This window comes from Saccopteryx bilineata, chromosome 5, assembly GCF_036850765.1.
Source record: "Saccopteryx bilineata isolate mSacBil1 chromosome 5, mSacBil1_pri_phased_curated, whole genome shotgun sequence".
NCBI lineage: Eukaryota > Metazoa > Chordata > Mammalia > Chiroptera > Emballonuridae > Saccopteryx > Saccopteryx bilineata.
In genome coordinates, this window is record NC_089494.1 from 88,605,577 (window position 1) to 88,629,617 (window position 24,041).

At 38.0% G+C, this 24,041-nt stretch overlaps 1 protein-coding gene across 3 annotated transcripts; it reads left to right on the plus strand.

Moving 5' to 3' along the window:
* The first annotated feature begins 464 nt into the window (after positions 1–464).
* On the plus strand, positions 465–21,488 carry MMADHC (metabolism of cobalamin associated D). 3 transcript variants are annotated; one of them, XM_066280991.1, is made up of 8 exons: positions 465–583; positions 1,350–1,409; positions 6,960–7,104; positions 11,171–11,388; positions 14,953–15,058; positions 15,983–16,113; positions 19,773–19,859; positions 20,644–21,488. In XM_066280991.1, the coding sequence occupies exons 2-8, from the start codon at positions 1,401–1,403 to the stop codon at positions 20,836–20,838; spliced, it is 891 nt and encodes a 296-aa protein (XP_066137088.1). In that variant the 5' UTR covers positions 465–583; positions 1,350–1,400; the 3' UTR covers positions 20,839–21,488. The 3 variants fall into 3 exon arrangements, with proteins under 3 accessions (XP_066137088.1, XP_066137087.1, XP_066137089.1); XM_066280990.1 differs by having other exon boundaries at positions 495–647; XM_066280992.1 differs by lacking the exon at positions 465–583 and adding an exon at positions 765–822.
* The last annotated feature ends 2,553 nt before the right edge of the window (positions 21,489–24,041 follow it).

Here is a 24,041-nt window from a genome sequence, read left to right on the forward strand (position 1 = left end):
CAAACAGAAATATCAGAATGAATCACATAGGGACTTCAGATAATTAAAAAATTAATGATAAATTTTAATTTAAATATTAAATTAATAAATAAAAATGATGTACTACTTATCAATAAGTCTACATATATATTTGAACCTATTAAGGGCTGGTACATAAAGAAAAACATAAGTGTCCTATGCTAAAGAACTGTAAATCATTAATAATAAACTATGATACAAAGGACAGAAAACCAAACTTCCAGAAAGAAAGAAAATCTTGGGGCGATGAGAATTTATGAAATGGATCAATAAGTTAACGAACGAAATGAACTGAGCGCCTGGCCCACGCCAGGACTCCTCATCGCCATTCCCCAAGTCAGCCTTGCCTCACCTCCTCCCTTCCCACCTCGTTGGCCGCCTAGTTCTACCGTGCGCGTGCGCAGCATGGGTTCGACGCTCCTCATCGATGCGCTCGGAAGCACCTTCTCCAGCCTGGTCACTGCCAGCGTAGGGGCTTCCTTCCCGCGGCCGCCGCCGCCGCCGCCGCCATTTTCACGGCGGGAAAAGGAGGGTCTGGGACAGCTGGAGGCGGTGGTGGTGACTGGTATGGAGGGTTTCTGCCCGCGGTAGCCCCTCCAAACTCGCCCGTCCTGGGGCCACAGCTTTCGGTATTGCCCCTATGCCCTCAGGGCCATGTCTCTGTCCCCAGTCGTCCTGTCACTGTGGCTTCCGGCTCTTTTTGCTTCCTCACTCTTCCGTTCTACTCGAACCTTTGTTTGGAGCTGTTGTCAGGCGGCCCTGACCTGTGTCAACATACCTGCTCCGACCCCTGGCACCGTCCGGGTCTGGCTCCACGCTCCGCGCCCGGGGCTAGCCCGCGTTGTTCCAGCGGTCCCGCGGGGGGCTGTGTCGGGTGGAGCGGGGGGCTGCGCGCGGGGGGCTGCGCGGGGCCGGGCTGGGGGCTGCGCGCGGGGGGCTGTGTCGGGTGAAGCGGGGGGCTGCGCGCAGGGGGCTGTGTCGGGTGAAGCGGGGGGCTGCGCGGGGCCGGGCTGGGGGCTGCGCGCGGGGGGCTGTGTGGGGCGGGGCTGGGGGCTGCGCGCAGGAGGCTGTGCCGGGGGCTGCACGTGGGGGGCTGTGCTGGGCCGGGTTGTGCGGGGCCGGGCTGAGGGCTGCGCGCGGGGGGCTGTGCCGGGGGCTGTGCTGGGCGGGGGGCATCGCGAGGCAGGGCGGCGGCCGCCTCGGTGTGGGCAGCGCTCGGACTTCGGTTCTGTCCTGGCTGAGGGCACACGGGAGGAGACAGAGGACTTTACCCCAGCGGTCTGTCGTTAAAGCTTAATGGTCACTGTCCTGTTTTGTTTTGTCTTCTCCAGGAATAACTTCAGGAAAGGAAAGATATTTCGTGTCTGCTCTCTGTGCTAGAAATGGCCAAAGTGAGTACGTAGTCTCTCAACAGGCAGGCAGTCTAGTGACATACTAGCTCGGGTCTTGTTAGGATGTTGGAGAGACGGGTTTGGATTCTTGGTGGCATAATGGCTTTTTTTTTGTTTCTTTTTTTAAAGTTGAATTAATTGGGATGATACTGGTTCAGAAAACCGTACAGTTTTCAAGTAAACAGCACAGTATAATATCTGCCAGGGCATTGTTCACTCTCCACTGATGTTTTTCGTGCTTCAGGTTACTGCTGCAAGGATTTTTAAAACATGCTATCGCTATTTAGTCAGGGGCACTGACCTCTTTTCCCTTAGATTGTCAGAAATGGCAGTGGCGAACACAATAGCCATCCAGTATGAATGGATCAAAATTAAACGTATTTTTTTTGTCAGATTAGCAAAAAATATCTTTTTTGGTGTGCCACTGAATTTTAGTGATTACCGTAGTTTATGTGTACCATGAAATGAAAAAGGTTGAAATTGCTGAGTTAGTGTATCAAGTGTCAAGGAAAGTACAGGGTGTGAAAATAATGTTGGTATGCTTTGAGGGTAGTTTGAACATTCTTTTCAATACACGTGTACTTCTACAAATTTAGTTTTAGAAGTGCATTCAGGGCCCTGGCTGGTTGGTTCAGTGGTAGAACATTGCCCTGGGTGTGGAAGTCCAGGCTTGGATTCCTGGTCAGGCACACAGGAGAAGCAACCATCTGCTTCTCACCCCTCCCCTTCTCTCTCTCTCTCTCTCTCTCTCTCTCTCTCTCTCTCTTTCTCTCTCATTCTCACTGTCTCACCCCCCCACTCTTTCACCCTCCTGTACCCATGACTCTGTTTGAGCAAGTTGGCCAAGGGCACTGAGGTGGCTCCATGTCCTCTCCTGGGTTTTGGAAAGGCTCTGTTGAGCAGTGGCCCCAGATGGGCAGGGCACAGGGCAAGTAGGGTGCTTGCTGGGTTGATCCCAGTCCAGAGGCATGCAGGAGTCTGTTTCTGCTTCCCCACCTCTTGCTTAATAAAAACAAACAAATAAATAAAAAGAATTACAGTCAGAGTCATCCTGTCTTTTTTTTTTTTTTTTTTTTTACAGAGAGAGAGAGGTAGGGACAGACAGACAGGAATGGAGAGAGATGAGAAGCATCAATCATCAGTTTTTCTTTTTTATTTATTTATTTTGCATTTTTCTGAAGCTGGAAACAGGGAGAGACAGTCAGAAAGACTCCCGCATGCGCCCGGGATCCACCCGGCACGCCCACCATGGGGCGAGGCTCTGCCCACCAGGGGGCGATGCTCTGCCCATCCTGGGCGTTGCCATGTTGCGACCAGAGCCACTCTAGCGCCTGGGGCAGAGGCCACAGAGCCATCCCCAGCGCCCGGGCCATCTTTGCTCCAATGGAGCCTTGGCTGCAGGAGGGGAAGAGAGAGACAGAGAGGAAGGCGCGGCGGAGGGGTGGAGAAGCAAATGGGCTCTTCTCCTGTGTGCCCTGGCCGGGAATCGAACCCGGGTCCTCTGCACGCTAGGCCGACGCTCTACCGCTGAGCCAACCGGCCAGGGCAATCATCAGTTTTTCATTGCAGCACCTTAGTTCATTGATTGCTCTCATATGTGCCTTGACTGTGGGCCTTCAGCAGACCGAGACACCCCTTGATCAACCCAGCGACCTTGGGTCCAAGCTGGTGAGCTTTGCTCAAACCAAATGAGCCCGTGCTCAAGCTGGTGACCTCGGGGTCTCGAACCTGGGTCCTCTGCATCCCAGTCTGATGCTCTATCCACTGTGCCACCACCTGGTCAGGTCCTGTCAATATTTTTAAGAAAGATATTTCAGTAAATATTTATAATCTGTTTTTACGCCATTTTTTATTTCTTTGTTAGCCAAACTGAAGGTTTTGTAGCAGTTTTAATATACCAGGTATCTTCCAAATCTTACAAAATGAGAGCAAAAGCTATTATTCAGGTAGACCAGAGAGAGAGATTGATTAACTTTGACTTTCTTTTTTTTTTTTTTTTTTTTTTTTTCTGAAGCTGGAAACAGGGAGAGACAGTCAGACAGACTCCCGCATGCGCCCGACCGGGATCCACCCGGCATGCCCACCAGGGGCGATGCTCTGCCCACCAGGGGGCGATGCTTTGCCCATCCTGGGCGTCGCCATGTTGCTACCAGAGCCACTCTAGTGCCTGAGGCAAAGGCCACAGAGCCATCCCCAGCGCCCGGGCCATTTTTGCTCCAATGGAGCCTTGGCTGCGGGAGGGGAAGAGAGAGACAGAGAGGAAAGCGCGGCGGAGGGGTGGAGAAGCAAATGGGCGCTTCTCCTGTGTGCCCTGGCCGGGAATCGAACCCGGGTCCTCCGCACGCTAGGCCGACGCTCTACCGCTGAGCCAACCGGCCAGGGCCTAACTTTGACTTTCTAGGGATTAATCCTAGCATAAGGATTCATATAGTAGGGGACATAAGACATAAAACAGCTGAAATAAAAGTAAGAAAGTAATTTTTTTTAAGTTATGTACAGATTCAGCTTTGTGGAAAGGGAAAGTAGGGACTTGGGATCCATTAATCTGAGAAGCATTTAATTTGAGTTTTGAAAGAAGAATGGGATTTATATACTCTACAGCAGGGGTCGGGAACCTATGGCTCGCGAGCCAGATGTGGCTCTTTTGATGGCTGCATCTGGCTTGCAGACAAATCTTTAAAAAAAAATAATGTTAAAACTATAAAACATTCTCATGTATTACAATCCATTCATTTCCTACCGCTCATGTTCATGGTTGCCGGTGGCTGGAGCCAATCACAGCTGTCCTCCAGGACAACACCAAATTTTTATTGGATAATGTGTAACGCACACGGGTCATTGTATGTAATTCCGTTGTATGTACACGGAATTACATTTTAAAATATGTGGTATTCATGGCTCTCTCAGCCAAAAAGTTTCCTGACCCCTGCTCTATAGTTTCGTTGGGAAGAACTGGTGGTCTGTTCAAAGATAGGCCTCTTTCAAAAATTGAGAAGTCAGTTTTGCCTTCCTGAATATATGTGAATAAAATTATTGGGAAATAAGTATGGATTGTGGAATTTTGATTAAATAACAGAGTCTTGAATGCCAAACTCAGTAATTTAATTTAGACTATTCTTTAAATCATGCTGATTTAATCAGAGCTGTGTGTTAGGAAGCTTAGTATGGCAGCAATTTCCCAGGATAGTATTTCTGTAATAGAATCTGATATACTAAGAATCTAATAATGTGACTATAGGGACTAGTTATAAAAGTAGACCACTAATGTTGGCCACATTTTAAGGTGAATTTTTACCTAGCCATAACCACAGAAAGGGATTTATTTTTCTTTTCCTTTTATTAAGTGATAGGCAGGAAGGCAGAGAGATTCTCGCATGCGCTCTGACCAGCATCCACCTGGCAAACCCTCTATGGGGTGATGCTCTGCCCTTCTGGGGCTGTTGCTCTGTTGCTCAGCAACAAAGCTCTTTTAGGGCCTGAGGCAAGGCCATGGTGCCATCCTTAGTGCCCAAGGCCAACTTGCTTGAATGAGCAATGGCTGTGGGAGGGGGAGAGAGATAGAAAGAGAAGGAAAAGGAAGCAGAGCATCGCCTCTCCTGTATGCCCTGACCAGGAATCAAAGTTGGGACTTCCGTGTGCTAGGCTGACACTCTACTGCTGAGCCAGCTGCCCAGGGCCAGAAATGGAATCTTTTTAAAAAGCATGTGCTATTCTCAAAGAAAAGACATTAATTAAAATAGAATACTAATATTGACCTGGCTCTATCAATTAATTCAGTAGGGTAAATAATTTGAAAACTACTTTATAGATCCTCTTACTGATAGAAGGAAGATCATATAAAATTTTAGTTGTGATGTTCAAATGTACATTAAAAAATTTGTGTTAGTTTATATGCATTTTAAACGAGGAATGGATGTTAGTAATGAAATATGCAGATACATGTGTCTTCCTTAGCATACATAGCAGGTATCATAAATGTCCAGGTCAATTAAGAAGCCTTGATAGGGATTTTGACAAATTGAAATGCCCATTTCTGTTATAAAGGGAACAGATTTGTTGCTAACCGATGTTTTTGGAAATGTGAATCCAGTGCTGCCAGTGTTAATATCCAATTTAAATTTCTTGTAACACTGTACCACAGAAAAATGTTTGTGGACGCATATGGATGTGTTTCATACATGAATGGTTTTCAATGGCTTTCAGCTGCTGGTCCGCCAGAAATTTTGTGCCACTTTGCAAAAATTAACCACCTTGATGTTGTGTGAAGATTACAAACCCAGTGATCTTGGTTGAATTTGCTTATGCTCAGGGTGATTCCTACCTTAGTGGACCCTGAAATAATTCTATTTTAACCATTCCCCAAGTGTAAAAAAGTTAAAAACCACTGGTATTTTAACAAGGATTTTGCTAAGAGTTTACACATTTAACACAGTCATTCATTATTACATCTATGACTAGGAAAGGAATTTAAGAGCAGAAAACGTACCACAAAGAAAGGTATGTGCTAAAATGGAAGAAAGTGTGCATTGCCTTGAAACCAGGAGAAAAGATGGGAGATAATTGGCACCGTTTATAGCAGTAAAAGAAGAGAATGTTAGAAAATAAACAGGTTTTGATGCTAGGAAAAGTTTTGAAAGTTCTGTACTTTAAGAATAGAGGAATCTTACTGTTGAACTATCTTTTTGGTGTTGCTCATGAGGGCAATTTTTGGAGGTTCTCATTGTCTTAGTGTGGCACTCTTAATTCTGGCCATTATTGGAAAAGCCATGTACTTCTACCCAAAGTAACTTGTTACCTGTTTTTAAATATTCATGTTTATTGTTTTTAATTAAAAATACATATATTGCTTGTCATATAGTAGGTACTCAATAATAGAATAAAATTCAATTTTAAAAGATATATTGCAGACCTGGCCATTGGCTCAGCAGTAAAATGTTGGCCCGGCGTGTGGAAGTCTGGGTTTCGATTCCTGGCCAGGGCACACAGGAGAAGCGCCCATCTGCTTCTCCACCCTTCCCCCTCTCCTTCCTCTCTGTCTCTCTCTTCCCCTCCTGCAGCCAAGGCTCCATTGGAGCAAAGTTGGCCCTGGTGCTGAGGATGGCTCTGTGGCCTCTGCCTCAGGTACTAGAATGGCTCTGGCTGCAGGAGAGCAAAGCCCCAGATGGGCTGAGCATCGCCTCCTTGTGGGCATGCTGGGTGGATCCCGGTCGGGCACATGCGGGAGTCTGACTGCCTCTCTGCTTCTAACTTAGGGAAAATACCAAAAAGAAAGAAAAAGATATTGCAGCCTATGGTGGCACAGTGGATAAAGCATTGACCTGGAATGCTGAGGTCTCCAGTTAGAAACGTAGTGCTTGCCCATTCAAGGCACATATATATTACGAGTTAATGGTTCCCACTTCTCCCCCCTCTTTCTCTCTCCTCCATAAAAGTCAATAAATAAAATCTAAAAAAAAAAGATACATTGCAGTGTGATTTGCCAGAGGTTGTCTGTGTACGTATAACATTTATATCCAGAACAAATAATTTAAAGTTTTGTGTCATTTTTAGGTGCTCTGTAACAAAGCCAGACTGGTTTCTTATCTCCCAGGACTTCACTCGTTAGTTAAAAAGGTTGTCTTTCCCAGAGCCTTTTCAACTGCAGGATCTTCAGGTTCTGATGAGTCTCATGTGGCCACTGCACCTCCAGATATATGTAAGTAAAAGATAACTGCTTATAAATGTTTCAGAATGTTTTGAGTTGTGTTTTCTGTAATATTCCTTGAGGTTTCACAGATTTTCTAAAATTTAGTTTATACCGTTTAATCTAGACAGGGCTCTGCCTAAATATTTGTGTCAGAAAGCTACAGCGTTAAGAAAAAGAATGAATATTGCTTTCTAAAACTTAGTTTCTATCTTCAAACACATGCAGTCCTCCCTGAAACAAATCTGTTAATCCTGTTAAACTGTTACTCTTTTTGCCATTCTTTGTTGAATTTCTTAAATATAGTTGGCACTGTTTTACATATAAATGCTTATTGAATCATTAACTTACCCACTATCTACCAAGTTTGCGTCTTCTAATCCATCTTGTGCACCACTATTATATTAATCATTCTAAAACGTTTTAATTGTGTCACTTCCTTGATAACCCTTGGTTATCTCCCACTATAGCTAGTCCCTGGGTTACAAACAAGATAAGTTCTGTGGTTTTGTTCTTAAGTTGAATTTGTATGTAAGTTGGAACAAGTTCATTTACTTATTAAATGCAACTTACACAGATGTTTGAACATAGTATTTTATTTTTACCTTTCTGTGCATATAAATACTTAAACTTTTTCAAATACAGCTTTAAACAATCTTGGATGATGCAAAAGATGATGGACTTGTTAGAAAGGATGAGACTGGTGTTAAATTGTCGGGGTTTGATTCTGCTGCTCAAGTCAGTTTCTTGACTAGGGATCAAGGGAAGTTTGTACAGAGCTTTTCATTTTCTCATCATAGATGGCCCTGTAGCATCTCAGGCCTTTGGTAATGATACAGTAAACCTTGGTGAACTAAACTGTATCAGATCTTGCTCCTCTAACTTTGCCATACCTGCTTCAGTGAGACCAAAAGCATCACCTAACTCTTACAGAAAACTTTTTTAGTTCTGGAGTTTCTAGGTCCCTGTTTTCTTCCTGAAATGCTGTAATCTAATGCTCTGCTTCCAGAAGGTTTTCATTGGTTAGTTCTTTGCCATGGGAGTCAAGTAACTCTGTATGTCATTTTCACTGATTTCCAACTGTAGTTGATTACCAATAACCCAGCACTAAGGGGCTCTGTTCGTAAGTACTAATTGTACATAAGTTGAATGTTTGTAACTCAGAGATTTACTGTATTTTCAGTAGCAGTTCCCAAACTGTCCCCAAGCTATGAAAATTTTTCAAGGTCTAAAAAAATGTTTTTCAACATGTGATTAGTTAAATTTAAAAAGTGTTATATAGGCTCTGGCTGGTTGCCTCAGTGGTTAAAGCATTGGCCTGGTGTGTGGATGTCCCAGGTACAATCCCCAGTCAGGGCACATATGAGAAGCAATCATCTGCTTCTCTTTCCCTCCTCTCTTCCTTCTCTTTCTCTGTCCCTCTCATAGCCAATGGCTCGATTGGTTTGAGCTTCAGCCTTGACCACTGAGGAGAGCTCAGTTGGTCCAAGCGTCAGCCTCAGGCACTGAGGATAGCTCAGTTGATTCAAGCATCAGCTGCAGATGGGGGTTGTTGGATGGATCCCAGCTGGGGCACATTCGGGAGTCTGTTTCTCTATCTCCCCTCCTCTAACTTAAAAAAAAAGGGGAGGAGGAACAAGTGTTATATACAACAGTCCTATCTTGGAGGCTTAATGCACAGTAAAATATTAAGGTAGTGCTTTTAGGAACTTAATATAGTATTATATCCTGAAGAGATTGGGCATGGAATCTTTTTTTCTTGCAACACATTACTTACAATGTAATGTAAGTTCACTTGGCAGTGCAAAGCTTCCCCTGGTTTTCTTGCCCCAGTTTTATAACTCTATCTCTGATTACTCCCCAATATATATCATCTAAAGGCAAAACATACATGTATCATAAATGATTCATCATTCAGAATATGTAAAGGGTTTATATCATGAATATATTTTTAAAAATTTATAGACCAATAGGAAAAACACAACAGTAGAAAACCAAACAAAAAATTTAAAAATGCATATGACCAGATTATTCCTGGAAGAAAAAACCTAAATGACCAGTCAACATGAAATTATGCTCAATTCCACTATTAACGTGGTATTTATTTTCTTTCAAGAGACTTCTGAATAGTCTTTCAAACCTTTCTTGTTCAAAAATAACTAATAGGTGTCAGTTTGTTAACTGAGCCCAGTCAGTCATTAGTGTCTGTCAGCCTTATTACTCAAGGTGGTCTTCAAACCAGTAGCATCAGTGTCATCTGGGGACTTTTTAGAAATGAGGAATCTTGAGCCCCATTCCAGAGCTACTGAATCAGCATCTGCATTTTTTACAAAATCTCTGATGATTATTAGGTGATTCTTAAATACTTACAACTTTAAGAATTACTAGGCTAGAATGTTTGGGTTGAGAATTATGAGAGACTGTCTAGGTCAGGCATGGCAAACATATGGCCCACGGGCCGGATCCAGCCACGTAATGAGTTTATGCGGCCCGCGATTAAATTTTTAATATTCTCCGCTACTTTAAAATCTCAGCTACTCAGAAATGGAAGTGTCTTTGATTATTGGAAATCGAGATATTTAAGAAGATAGTGACACGGAAAAGAATTCCGCGTGTGACTAATCTAGGGTTAACTTCCAATGATTGGTCGAATGGATTCGCGATACTTCATTTTTTTAAAAAAATTCCATTATAAAGATTTGCAATTTTTGTACTCATCTGTACTGGATATGAACTGTTTGACATTTAGCGGCGATGTGAAACCCACATTCTTTTAGGCAGAGTTTGCCAGTATGCACCCAAGGTCAAACAATTCGTTGTTTTTGTGGTCAAGTGTGCTGAACCAAGTGGCATTGTAGCATAGACAGCAGCTGCAGTTGATAACTGAAAATGTGTCAGGCTGTTTGTAAAACAAAATAATTGTTTTATTTGCAATATAACCCCTTCAAGCTCATTCTATTAATTAAATACTGTTTCGATTGATTGTGATACAGTTCGGATATTTATGTGGTATGTAATTATATTTTTATTAAAATAATATTGTATATTAAAATTTTTTTACTCACATTAATTTGTAAATTACATAATAAAATTTTGTTTACTTTAAACGAATCATTTTTGTATTTAACATTTTTTAATTTTAATATTTCGTCCGGTCCTTGAAAAGTTTTCTTTCTAATCTGGCCCAGGAGCAAAAATTGTTGGCCATGCCTGGTCTAGGTTCAGGAGGAAGGAGTTTCATGATTGGTCGATGTTTGTCATAGTTGTAGAAGAGGGATATGGTGACACAGTCCAGTGATTGAGAAGCCATATTGATATGGTCATTTTTAGTTTGGACAGAGTATTAAAAATATTTTTTTGCCAGCTGATGTCTTCAGTGGTTGTCCCTTTCTGTAAACAAAAGTCCTACTCTTATTTCTTTGTTGAATTTTCTACTTTATTCCTTTCTGGATCTTTTTGAATTTTTTACAAGTAGGTATATTTTTAAAAAGTAATATAATGTAGTCTCTTCTTCTGTTAAGTATTTAATTCATGTTAACTTATTGTGGCTGTAAGCAGGGCATTATGTCACATTGGTTCATACAAGGTTATTTTCATTCCATTACTGTTTTGTGCCACCAAGTAATAGCAGCTCCATGCCCCTCCAAAGGTAACTGCCCCTATTAAGGTCAGTGTGTTTCCCTCTAGATCTATTCTTTTTCTGAATTTAAAAACAAATAAGGTTTTAAAATAAATGTCATGTATGCTATTCTTTGACTTAGCTTTTTCTTTTAATATAATATGTCTTGGACTTCAGTATCAGTAAAAATTTACTACATTATTTTAATGACTATCAAGCATTATGTAATATGGACTACAGTACTTTATTGAATCTCCTAAGAATGGACTTGCCTAGGAGCTGACAAATGGCTACTTTGATTAGTGTTTTGGAATTGATTTGAAACTAATTTATAATCACATAGGACAGCAAATTTCAAAAGTCTATCATGTAGGTAAAAAATGCCTAATTCATACTTTCAGTCTACCAGTACACTTGTTTGTTAAGGAGAAAATGATACATTTTGTTGTTTCTCTTCAGGCTCTCGAACAATATGGCCTGATGAAATTATGGGCCCATTTGGACCTCAGGACCAGAGATTCCAGCTTCCTGGGAACATAGGTTTTGATTGTCACCTCAGTGGGACCATGTCACAAAAGAAAAGCCAAGTTCATAAAACTTTACCCGATGTTCTAGCAGAACCTTTATCAAGTGAAAGACATGAGTTTGTGATGGCACAGTATGTGAATGAATTTCAGGTAAATTGTTTATATATACAGTATTCTGTTTTTCTAATTATTAATGCTTTGTTAATTTCTTACTATAAACCAGGGGTAGTCAGCCTTTTTATACCTACTGCCCACTTTTGTATATCTGTTAGTGGTAAAATTTTCTAACCGTCCACCAGTTCTACAGTAATGGTGATTTATAAAGTAGGGAAGTAACTTTACTTTATAAAATTTATAAAGCAGAGTTACAGCAAGTTAAAGCATATAATAATAATCACCAAGTACTTTATGTCGGATTTTCACTAAGTTTGGCAGAATAAATCTTTATAAAACAACTTACTATAATTAAATCTATCTTTTTATTTATACTTTGGTTGCTCCACTACTGCTCACCATGAAAGCTGGAATGCTCCCTAGTGGGTGGTAGGGACCAGGTTGACTACCACTGCTATAAACATTACTTTCATTGAAAAAGAAAAATGCTTAAAAAAAGAAAAAAAAAGAAAAAGGAAAATGCTTAATTTCAATACATATAAAACAGCATAAATAGATTTTTTAACTTGGCATTGTTCTATGTAGTGTTTGCTATTTTTTTTTATTTTAGACTATAGTCATTTTTAGGCAATTAAATAATTCTTCAAAAATGTCTTTTTTATAAACATTTGTTTTATCAAATATAATCAGATTATTTTTATATTACTGAAAATTTAGATTGTCTTTCATTTTTATAAATTATAATTATCATTTGTATATGGACCAAATTCCTACTAGTTTTATACTCCTTTAGCCATTTAAAAACTTAAGAAAATTTCAAGATTTCTGAAATCCTTTAGTTACTATAATCTAAAAAGAAGACATAAATTTATTTTTAATAAAATAACATTTCTGAGGGTTTTATAAAATAAGTTTTTTAAACTGGCATTACAAAATGAGTATTTTTAAATGAGTTTAAACTGGTATTGCTTCATTGCCCAATCAAGTGGAAAGCAACATGTAATTTGATGTATCTGTCAAATCCCTGATTCTTTTCAGGCTTGTTTTGTTTTGTTTGTTTTTAATTAAAAGCAACAACCCCTTATAGTTATTATAGGTTATATCAGATAACCTAATATTGGGACACAGTTGACCTCTACTGACTTTTTATCTCAGGTAATTCCTTCTTAGTCTTCTTGGCTCCTCCTCTGTCTACCAATCACATGACATACTCCCTGGTCACTTATTTCCTTGTCTTCCTTTCACAGGCTGTGCTTTTGTAATTCCTAACTTAGTATTTCTATTTCTGACATTTATGGTTCTGTAGTTCTATCTGCCTGTCAAGCATCTTTACTGGATATCTCTCAAGTCCGCAGATTTTGCATAGGTAATACTGAATTACTCCTTTTTTTTTTCAAAACATGTCCTTACTCTCATATTACCAGTAATATAACTGACTTAGCTTTCCTCTACTGTCCCAAGGTAAAGATCATATATTGCCAACCTAGACTTCTTTCTCCATCATACCCCTATAAATAGTAATAAAATCTCATTGCTTTTATCTTTTTAAATAGCTCTTAAATTTTTTTGTGCCCTTTCAGTTTTCACTAATATTACCAGAGGTCTAGGCCAGCTTATCTTACCTAGATTCTTAGAGGCATAATATATAGTATGATGTACTATGGAGATAAAGTAAATCTAGGTTAAAAGGTTAGCTCTGCCATTTACTTAATTTTGCCACCTTGAGAAAATGACTACCTTTCTGAGCCTCTGTCTTTATATGTAAAGTGGGGATAATAATCTCTAGCCCACAGAGTTATGAGGATCAAATGTGAAAGTGTACGTGAAGCAGTAAGTGAATAATAAGTTGGCTTTTACTAGTCTCTACTTGCTTCTTATTGTCATGCATTCTCCACATTAATACTTGCACTAGCTTATTATATCTTACCTTGCTATTTCTCATTGCTCATGAAGTAAAATTTTCTTAATATGGCATAAATGGCTTTCTACAATTTTGGCCATTATCTCCCACTACTTCCTAATTTCTCTGCACCCCACTCACAGCATATTTTTATTTTTTTTTAAATACACCATTCTCTTTGATCATTAAATGCCTTTGTACTGTTATCTCTTTATCTCTTGCTGGACTGTTTTTCCTCCTCAGTTTCTAACCTGGATCTCACCTATCAGACAGACATACACATTATTGAACATGTAGCTCAAGTATGATTCCAACCTATTCCTGATGTCTCCCAGCAAAGCAAGTTTCTTCCCTGTCTATGCTGCTAGAAGATTCTTCATAACTCTGTGGCACTTTTCCTATCAGATTACATTAATTTGTTCATGTTACTCTTTTTTCTGTTAGCTGTGATATACCTAAAAGAGAAGATTAGATTATTTTTTACCTTAATAGTGACTGTACTTGTCATAGTGTCTGATGTTTAGTACGGGCTCAGTAAGTTTTTTTGTTTTGTTTTTTTGTTTGTTTGGTGTTTTTTTTTTGTATTTTTCTGAAGCTGGGAATGGGGAGGCAGTCAGACAGACTCCCGCATGTGCCCAACCGGGATCCACCCGGCACGCCCACCAGGGGGCGATGCTCTGCCCATCCGGGGCGTCGCTCTGTCACAACCAGAGCCTCTCTAGCGCCTGGGGCAGAGGCCAAGGAGCCATCCCCAGTGCCCGGGCCATCTTTTTGCTCCAATGGAGCCTTGGCTGCGGGAGGGGAAGAGAGAGACAGAGAGGAAGGAGAGGGGGAGGGGTGGAGCAGATGGGCGCTTCTCCTGTGTGCCCTGGCCGGGAATCGAACCCGGGACTTCCGCACGCCAGGCCGACGCTCTATCACTGAGCCAACCGGCCAGGGCCTCAGTAAGTTTTTGTTGAATAAAAGCCTCTAAGCTCTTCCCATAAAGAGAGCCTGTATTTTTAGTCATCATCTTTCATAAGTTAGTGTTTTCCTCCCCATTTTACAGATCACAGAATGAAAGAACAGAAGGGATAATTAGATATCACAAAATATCATAAGGTAATGTTGTATGATACAATTATGATGTTTTAGTTAATTTAGCCAAATTGTTTATATCATCTTATTTTATCAGTATATTTATACAATCATGGTATATTTCATTCAAGTTTTTTTAAATGTTCAGATCCTATATTCATCATAGAGAAAAGTTTGAGGATATAAGAAAACTATTACCTCACCAATAGATTGTGATTGCAGTGTCTATCGTGCGGATCAGGTTCCAGAACACCCTGCGATGGGCAAAAATCTGCGAAGTAGCGACCTTATAGTTATTTTATTATTTATATATATTTAAGGCTTTATTTTTTATATTGTTTTCAATTTTTTAGGCTAGAAAATGCTTATTTTACCACAAAAATAATTAAATATATAAAAATACCCATATACCGCAAAATCCCATGATAAAGCAAAAAATCAGCGATACAAAATTAGATATATATAATTTAAAAATCCGCGATATAGTGAGACCATGAAAAGTGAACTGTGATATGGCGAGGACAACTGTATTTAAAAAAAGCTTGGAAGAGAAGTTCATAACAGGCAAGGTATTTTATTTGAACTCCAGATTTTGTTTAATTATGTTGCTTTTTTTCTCTTAGGGTAATGGTGCGCCTGTTGAACAAGAAATTAGCAGTGCAGAATCATACTTTGAAAGTGCCAAAGTAGAGTGTGCAATCCAAACATGTCCAGAATTGCTGCGAAGAGGTATGTTGTGCTTCTGTGCAGTTTTATACTACTGCATATTAGATAATGTCACTAGTTTTTTAATGTGTTAACTAGTACCATCTATAGGTATTGTAATGCTTTATGTTTTACTTAATATTTTACCATGTCTGGTGGGAAATGATTGCATGGCCAAGATAGAGGCTTTCAAATGTCCCCTGACATCCAAACCTCATGCTGCCATTAGATAGCAATAGTAGAATTTTTTTTTTTTTTTACAGAGACAGAGACTGAGTCAGAGAGAGGGATAGACAGACAGGAACGGAGAGAGATGAGAAGCATCAATCATTAGTTTTTCATTGTGCATTGCAACACCTTAGTTGTTCATTGATTGCTTTCTCATATGTGCCTTGACCACGGGCCTTCAGCAGACCGAGTAACCCCTTGCTCGAGTCAGTGATCTTGGGTTCAAGCTGGTGGGCTTTTTTTGCTCAAACCAGATGAGCCCGCGCGCAAGCTGGCGACCTCGGGGTCTCGAACCTGGGTCCTCTGCATCCCAGTTCGATCCTCTATCCACTGCACCACCGCCTGGTCAGGCTGGAATAGTAGAATTTTAAATAACTTCCCTGTAGCTTTCCCAAAAGTCATCTCATTGCTGGGTGATTATTACAGCTATAATTTCATAATCTGATATGTAATCATAAGAAAAATGTAATAATAAACTTTTAAATTATAACACTAATAATATGTAATCCTTTGGGATTTTTGTTAGTAATTTTTGAGTTCATCCAGCAAGAGCAGAAGTGAACCAAAACCAAGTCTCTGTCACTCTCTTCACAAGTAATAAATTGGTACCACAATAATTTAAGTTAATCATTTTTCTAAAGAAGTGCTTTTATGCAGTTTCTTTTTTATAAAAACCTAATTATTTTCTCCCTGGAATTCTTGTTCTTATTGTATTCATAGATTTTCAGTCATTGTTTCCAGAAGCAGCCACCAACAAATTAGTGATTCTGACTATAACACAGAAAACTAAGAATGATATGACTGTTTGGAGTGAGGAGGTAGAAAATGAAAGAGAAATGCTCTTAGAAAAGGTAATTTTTTCAATTGGTGACAATTTAATTTTATGATCTTTTCTAAATAGGAGTGAACCAATGTTTTAAACCTGTTGGGTGTCTTTTCCAGCCTTTATTAATTCTCTACTAACATTTCAGGGCTAAAGAACTTACATCTTTTTTAAGAAGAACAATGCCACAGTTTTGAACAACTAAGATTCTGTCTAGTACTTTCCTTAATTTTTTTGAAGTTAGGTCTATTTTAGGAAATTTGGAAAATAGGGTAAAAACAAAAGAAGTAAACTCTTTATACTCATTTCTTTTTCCCTCCCTCTCTCTGACCTTCCTCACTCCTTCCATATCTCTTTCTATCTCTCTCTTTTTAAAGCATGTCAAATAAAAAGTGAAAATTACCCTAGTCTTCTTCAAGGAGTAAACAGTAACTATGTACAGTACAATACTCATAAAAATCTATATGCCCACGTTTTTTCTGTCCTTTGCTTTTATCCCAAAGGTGTATTTTGACATCTTTTCATAACATTACACATAGGTACATTTTATTCTTTGTAAAATCTGCATTGTATTACATTGCATTGGTAAACTTTAAATTTTGTAAATTACTTAATATTTTCCTTAGTAATTTATTTATAAGTTGAAAACCAAACTTCAGCTTTTGCAGGCAGTAAATGTACATATATATTTTTTGCACACACATATCTATAGATTTCTAAATAAGAAATTGCTGAGTTAAGGGGTATAACCATACTAAATTTAGATAGATGTTGCCAATTTGCCCACAGATTGTCTTAGTGTACATGTTATCACCCTCACTTTCCCTGGATATTAGCATTTCTTTTCATTTTTACCAACTTGAGAAATTATAAGAGGTAACTTAAAGTCTTAGATTTTAAAGTTATATAATTATTTCTCTAAGAGTTTGATTTGGGGTTGTATCAATTTTGTGTCTACAAGATAGATAGAAAGAAAAATATCTTTGTACCTGTGTTGGTTAGGAATAACTCACTTCGGGAATCTTAGCTAACTATAGTTGAAAAAATTACCTTTATTAATTTCCATGCAGGATACTGTTAGTTATTTTATGTTTTTTAGGGTTGGATGTGTGGTTCTCTTCATTTGTAAAAATATAATTTGCACTCATAATAGTATCTTATGATGATGACTTAATAGTACTTAAAAATTCCACATAGAGCTTTGCTAATAAATTTCATGCAGTGAGTAACAATCATGAGCAAGTCATATGCTAGTTAGCAAGGAAATTACCGAGACATAAGACATTGTTTATGATTTGATAGAGATCTGAATTTACAGAGTTGAAATTTAAATAGGCATTAACTCAATAAACATTTGCTATTTACATTTCAAGATGTTTACTAAATTTATACTTATTACTGTCATTTAGTCACCAGAGAGCTCTCACATATGCATTGCGTTAGTGATCCTAATTTGTGATCAGTTAAAGATTCTGAACCTCTCTTGATACTAACCCTGTTATAGTTGGAAGTCAGTTTTGTATAACCAGCTTCAGGGCTTTGAAATGACAACATGCTTTTATCTATGATTTTTAACTTTATAATGACTGGAGCTATTTTATTTTCTATGAGGAAAAAAACCCAGATTTTTCTATTTTATTTGTTAGTGACTACTTGAGAACCACATGTATTTTACTATCCAAGTAGGTTATTTTATGTTTTATGGTTTAAATCTATTCTGTATTTTTCCAGCAGATGTCAGTGTTTGCTGTTGATGAATAGAAATTTTAAGAGAAACATTTAATCTGGTTCTTTTCGTGATAACTTGGGGTTCTTTTAGTTAACCTTTACAAACACTTGATTGCATTGTTTTGCCCTCCTTAATTTCTGTGTATAGCAGTTCTGTGCATGGAACTGTATGTAATCTAATGACTTTTCTGGATCATATTTAGTAGTTTTCCTGTTTTTAAAATTAGGATTAATTAAATACAACAGTAAATATAAATATTAAGTATGAAGATAATCTAAAGAATAGGTATTATCTTAATGTTTTTCATTAGTTTACAAGAAAGCATTAGGAGAAAATAAGTTAGCTTAAGTTGTATACCTGTATAGCAAAGGTCAGCAAACTTTTTCTGTAAAGAGCAGGTAGTAAATATGTCAGGCTTTGTAAGCCAAAGGGTCTCAACTAAAATTTATCCTTATATTGTTAAAGCAACGATAGAAAGTTTATAAATGATCAAGCATGGCCATGTTCCAGTAAAACTGTATTATGTACTCAAACAGGCAGCCAGCCAGAATTGGTCTTCAGGTATTAGTTTGCTAACCCCTTATTTAGGACACGGTTCGTATTCCTAAGGCTTTGACTTTCGAGGATCTCAACTGAAGTCAGGTGCTCAGTGAAGTCTGTGTACTCTGAGTGAGCCAGAGATCCATGTTACCTAGCACTGCACAGACTGCGCTGTCACCTTTCAGTGCTTAGCCGGCACTTTCTGCTAGGCCTCACAGAATCTCATGACGAGCTGAGCTGTGCAGTGTGTAGTGAATGCTCATCCGCCCCTGCTCCAGTACCCTACCCCACAAACTCCAGATGCTTCAGCAGTCCATTCTTGTTTTCTGCCTCCTCAGCTCTGTGACACCATTATTTGCTTAGAATTCACTTTGCCCTGTGACAAGAAGTTGTCCACAGACAAAACTGGAAATATGCGGAGCACCTCATCTGTTTGCCTTCTGTCAAAGATTATAGTTTTGCCTGATTGGTTTGCAGGGTCTAAAAACAGTTGCTGCGTATATTTTTGTCAGTTGTATAATTCAGCAGGTGGCAAGTTGGGTACCTATTACTCGGTTATGGCTGGAAGTGGAACTGTGCTCCCTTATTTTTAAACATTTATGATCTGTCCTTTTTATTAATAACATTCTAACCTGGTCCTAATATACTGCTCTCAAAAATTAGGGTATATTTCAAAATAAATACAAAGCAATAAAATATCCCCTAATTTTTGTGAGCAGTATTTGTTACTGTCTCTTTTACTGGTTAGACTTCTGATAAAGCTAATAAAGACATCATAGGAATTAGGAGGGTTAAACCAAGATTTTGAATAGGTGATATATGCGCATTGTATGCGATGTTATACACCATACAAAAGAAACAGTATATAATGAAAAGCAAGCATCTTATTCAGTCCTTTCCCCTGTCTGTCCATTTACTTTATTTCTGTGTGCTTTTCCAAAAGTATTTCATGACTGAGTGAATAGATGTGTTTTTTTGAAGGGCATACAAACAAGTATTTTTTTAAACATTCCAGATAATGAGTGGTTCAGATATTTTTATTATGAATATTTTTTTCCTTTCTTACCTTATTTCTAGCATTTCCATTAGTGGTATAAAATAGCAACTATAGCTTATAATTCATGATAAATTAAAGAATTAATAGCACAGAACTGATTAGAAATTGTTCCTAAATTAAGCAATAATTTAGAAGAAAAATACAATTTAAACTTTTTGAAAGAAATGAAAGTATTATATGAACTATTAATCTTTTGGACAGGTTAAAATAATCTTAAAGCTTTACAGTTTATCAGTTTTAATTTTTAATCATATTGAGTTCTCTATCTGAAGCAAAATAATATTTGTTTAAAAACTTATTAAAATTAAAAATCTACAGCAGTGCTATCTTGAGTATACTATTTGTGTCTTTTTCTGTGCAGTTCATTGGTGGTGCTAAGGAAATCTGCTACGCTCTTCGATCTGAAGGTTACTGGGCTGACTTTATTGACCCATCATCTGGTTTGGCCGTGAGTACTTAAATACAAAGCTTGAAAGCCAGATTATATAATTTGAAGAAGGAATAGTTTTTATTGTGAAATTGTTTCTCTATCACTTTAAATACTTTTAATTAAAAATAGTAAGTTAATTTTATCTTTGTTTAATTTACATTGAATTAGTATATTTAGTATTTGTTGAAAATTAGTTATCAGTAGTTTGTTTAAGGAAGAAAAAATATTTTTAGAATTAAGAAAGTATGGATGGTAAAAGAAATATTTAGAAAAGTAATAAAAATTAACATTTTAGTTATATTTTGAAGATAACCAAACCACGTATCATATTTGAAATTCTGGGTATATTTTTGCATTAGAAATAGTAATACATTTTTTAAAATTTTAAGTTAAGAATATATACTATTTTTTCTCAAAGTCAAGTAAGATATAGACTAAAAATAAAGAACTTATTCTGGGCTTTAGCTTTCTTTTCTTGAAAATGATAAAGGTGAGCTTAACTATAGATGATTGTCTAAAGTTTATTTCATCTTTAAAGATGGTATAATGTTATGCATTTGGTTCTAGAAAACGTGAAATTTGCTAAATCATTCATTTCAAATTTCCAGAATGCACAGGTATTGGAGGGAGAGGAGGCATTAGGGCATATCTTAGGTATTTCATATGACCTTTTTATTTCTTATTTGGTTTTTAAAATATTTGGACTATTAAAATAGGTATGTGTTCATGTTTGCATGAAAATCGTTACTCCATTTTATTTCTTGCTAATGAAAATACTTCATTTTTTTTTTGTTTTCTCCAGTTTTTTGGTCCATATACAAACAACACTCTTTTTGAAACAGATGAACGCTATCGACATTTAGGATTCTCTGTTGATGACCTTGGCTGCTGTAAAGTGATTCGTCATAATCTCTGGGGTACCCATGTGGTTGTAGGAAGTATCTTTACGAATGCAACACCAGACAGCCATATTATGAAGAAATTAAGTGGAAACTAATAGTAATGTCAGCTTAATTGCTTTACTATTTGTATTTAACATTTGGGTTGATCTATAAACACTGTTAGAGGCTTCAGTTTTTAAACTTTACTTATTTCTAGGTATTTATTTCAACACTTAATGAATTTTCAACATTGGCAAGGGTTTGCGATTTTTAAATCTCAAAAGTTCATTGTCAGTGAATTCATGTTAAGCACATCCACGTTTTACAGAGTGTGGTAATTAACATGTAATCATGGTATGATTTCCTGTTGTTACTTCTTCCCTGTATTGGAAAACCCTAGTTCTAATTATTTTCTCCAAAAATAAATTATACATTTGCTTATAATATGTTTTGCTCATTGCAGTATTTTTAAAATGTGGTTCTAAAGACTCCTGAGAGTCTATAATACTAATCTTTTATAACTTTTTTTAATGAATGCAGTTGAAAATTCTAGATTTGATGCAGATTTAACTTTTCCTAATTTTCTTTCTTCTCTGTTCTTATACCAGTCTGAGTATTACTTTGAAATAATGTACATACAGGAAAAGAAGAATAAGGATAATACTACATCTTTATGTATAAAGCACATTAGTCTCATCGTTATGCATACTAAAAAAATAATTCTTCTGGATTGTAATAAATAAATGTGGACTATTTTGAGACAAAATTGTGCCTCAGCTGTTAAATCATCTCTCCAGTTTTAGCAATAAATGGAAACTGATATATTACAGCAGTGCTCATTTGTGACAGAGCTTATTTATACAGCATTTTGAACTTTTTAAAAAATCACCTTTCATTGGTGAGGCTTTTGCCAATATGAATCGAGACAACTCTCAGGAGAACAAGTAACTTCTACCAAATGAATTAATTGAATAGGATTTTTTCAATTAAATGCCTGTTTTTAAGAGGAATGCATGGAGGTGACCAACTTCTAATTTAATTTACAACTTGATTTGAAATGCTTTGCTTATTAGTTAACATGTTTTCAAGTGCTACTGATGATTCAAGAAGTAAGAGCTACAATGTTTTTATTTATTATGAAGCAAATGAAGTAGTCTATAATATTTTGCAACAAAATGTATTAAAGTACAGTGATCCCTTGGTTTCCGTGGGGAAATTGGTTGCAGGACCCCTTGCAAATGCCCAAGTCTCTTATAAAATGGTGTCGAATATATAGTTTCATTCGCTTCGAATTTATGGACTCCCAACCATGAATTGAAAATACTGTTTTTGATCCCCTGTTGTATCACTACATGAATGTGAAACTCATGGACACAGGGAGCCAACTGTGTGTATGTGTACACTAGTGCAGAAAAGTGCACATCATAAGTGCTTTATAAATGCTCATCTGTGTAACCAACACCCAGGTCAAGATAGCATTACTGGCACTTCAGAGGCAGATTCTACTGCCATCAAGGTATTCCTCCTCACTTGCCCCTCCCAAAGACAGACACTGCCCTTATTTCCTACAGCAGAAACTGATTTTGTCTGTTTTGATACTTTATATGAAAACTTTTGCAATTTCATTTTAAATTAGAAATATGAAATTAACCCTTATTATGCATAGTTATTGATTACCTGAATTGGGGCAGTTTTGCCCCTGGGGAGATTTAGCAATATCTGGAGGCATTTTTCATTATCAGAGTTGTGAGGGTGTGGAGTGCTGCCATCAGTGGGGAGAGACCAGGGATGCTGCTAAATGTCCTACAATGCAAAGGGCAGCTCCAACAACAAAGAATTATTTGGTCCACTGCTTGGCACCGATCTTATCATCTTGCTTTCTAACAATTTTCAGACAAAGCATTAAGAAGTAGTAACTGTCAATTAAAAATTAAAAACTTGAAATATTATGGTGACATTCAGGTTTGGGAAATTTAACCCTATAAACTTTTTTTTTTGTATTTTTCTGAAGTGAGAGGCAGAGAGACAGACTCCCGTATGCGCCCAACCTGGGATCCACCTGGCATGCCCACCAGGGGGCGATGTTCTGCCCATCTGGAGCATCAGTCTGTTGTGGCCAGAGCTATTCTAGCGCCTGAGGCAGAGGAGACCAGGAAGCCATCCTCAGTGCCCCTGCAAACTTTGCTCCAATGGAGCCTTGGCTGTGGGAGGGGAAGAGAGAGACAGGGAAGAGGAGAGGGGGAGGGTGGAGAAGCAGATAGGGGCTTCTCCTGTGTGCCCTGGCCAGGAATCGAACCCGGGACTTCCACACACTGAGCCAACGCTCTACCACTAAGCCAACTGGCCAGGGCTTAATCCAAGAAACTCAACTGATAACAGTAGAAAGTGGTTGATTATTATGTGGTAAGAAAATATCACAAGTATAGTTTCATCATATTTACTTGTGTGAGAGTAGTCCTGTACATTGTAGGATGCTTAACAGCGTCCTTTGCCTTTGCTGTCCAGATGCCAATATTGACCCCTAGTTATGACAGTATCTTCAGACTTAACCAGATTTCCCTGGGGAGCAGAATGTTTCGCTGAAAAAAAATTTTAGCTGGCTGTGTCCTGTATTTTATCTGACCGTTTTATTTCTTCATTTGCATACTGGGTTGATACCACAGTATTTTGCATTTGATTATAGACTTGTACACAGTTCTTCTGTATTCTTTTTTTATTGAAAATTGTTCCTCATACCTGGCAAGTAGGGACCCACTTCCTACTAAACTTAAACACAGTAATAATCTTTATTCTCATCTTTTCATTACTAGCCAGGACATTTTAAACTTTGATAAGTTTTTGTCTGCCCTCCCCACCTTGTGTCAATAGATGTAAGCTACAACCTAATTATCCAGAAGATTCAGGGTTTTTTGAGCATTTGACTTCTATTCATTGTATTGGAAATTATGATCACTTAAAACCATGTTGCTACTATAAAGTTAGGGTGATACTGGCATAAGAATAGACAAACTGACCAATGAGCAGGGGGAAAAAGCCCAAGAAACAGACCTGGATATAAGTGATCAGTTACCTGATTTATGTCAAAAGTGACTCCACAGTGCAGTGAGAAAAGAATCTTTTCAATATATATTGCTGGGTCTACTGGATATTCATATAAAAATATTTTTGCTTTTACCTTAAGCCGTAAACAAAAATCACTTCCAAATATATTGCAAACTCAGTGTGAAAGAAACAAGGCATTTAGTGAGAAAAATACCTTTGTGACCTTAGAGGAAGTATTATATTTTTTAAATAATACCAACCTTACAAGGGAGAAATT

What these genes read in the sequence shown, in the direction of transcription:
- MMADHC (XM_066280991.1), top strand. An exon ending in TCCAGAATTGCTGCGAAGAG is followed by an intron (nt 15,059 to 15,982) that starts GTATGTTGTGCT and finishes TTGTATTCATAG; the next exon opens with ATTTTCAGTCATTGTTTCCA. An exon ending in ACCCATCATCTGGTTTGGCC is followed by an intron (nt 19,860 to 20,643) that starts GTGAGTACTTAA and finishes TGTTTTCTCCAG; the next exon opens with TTTTTTGGTCCATATACAAA.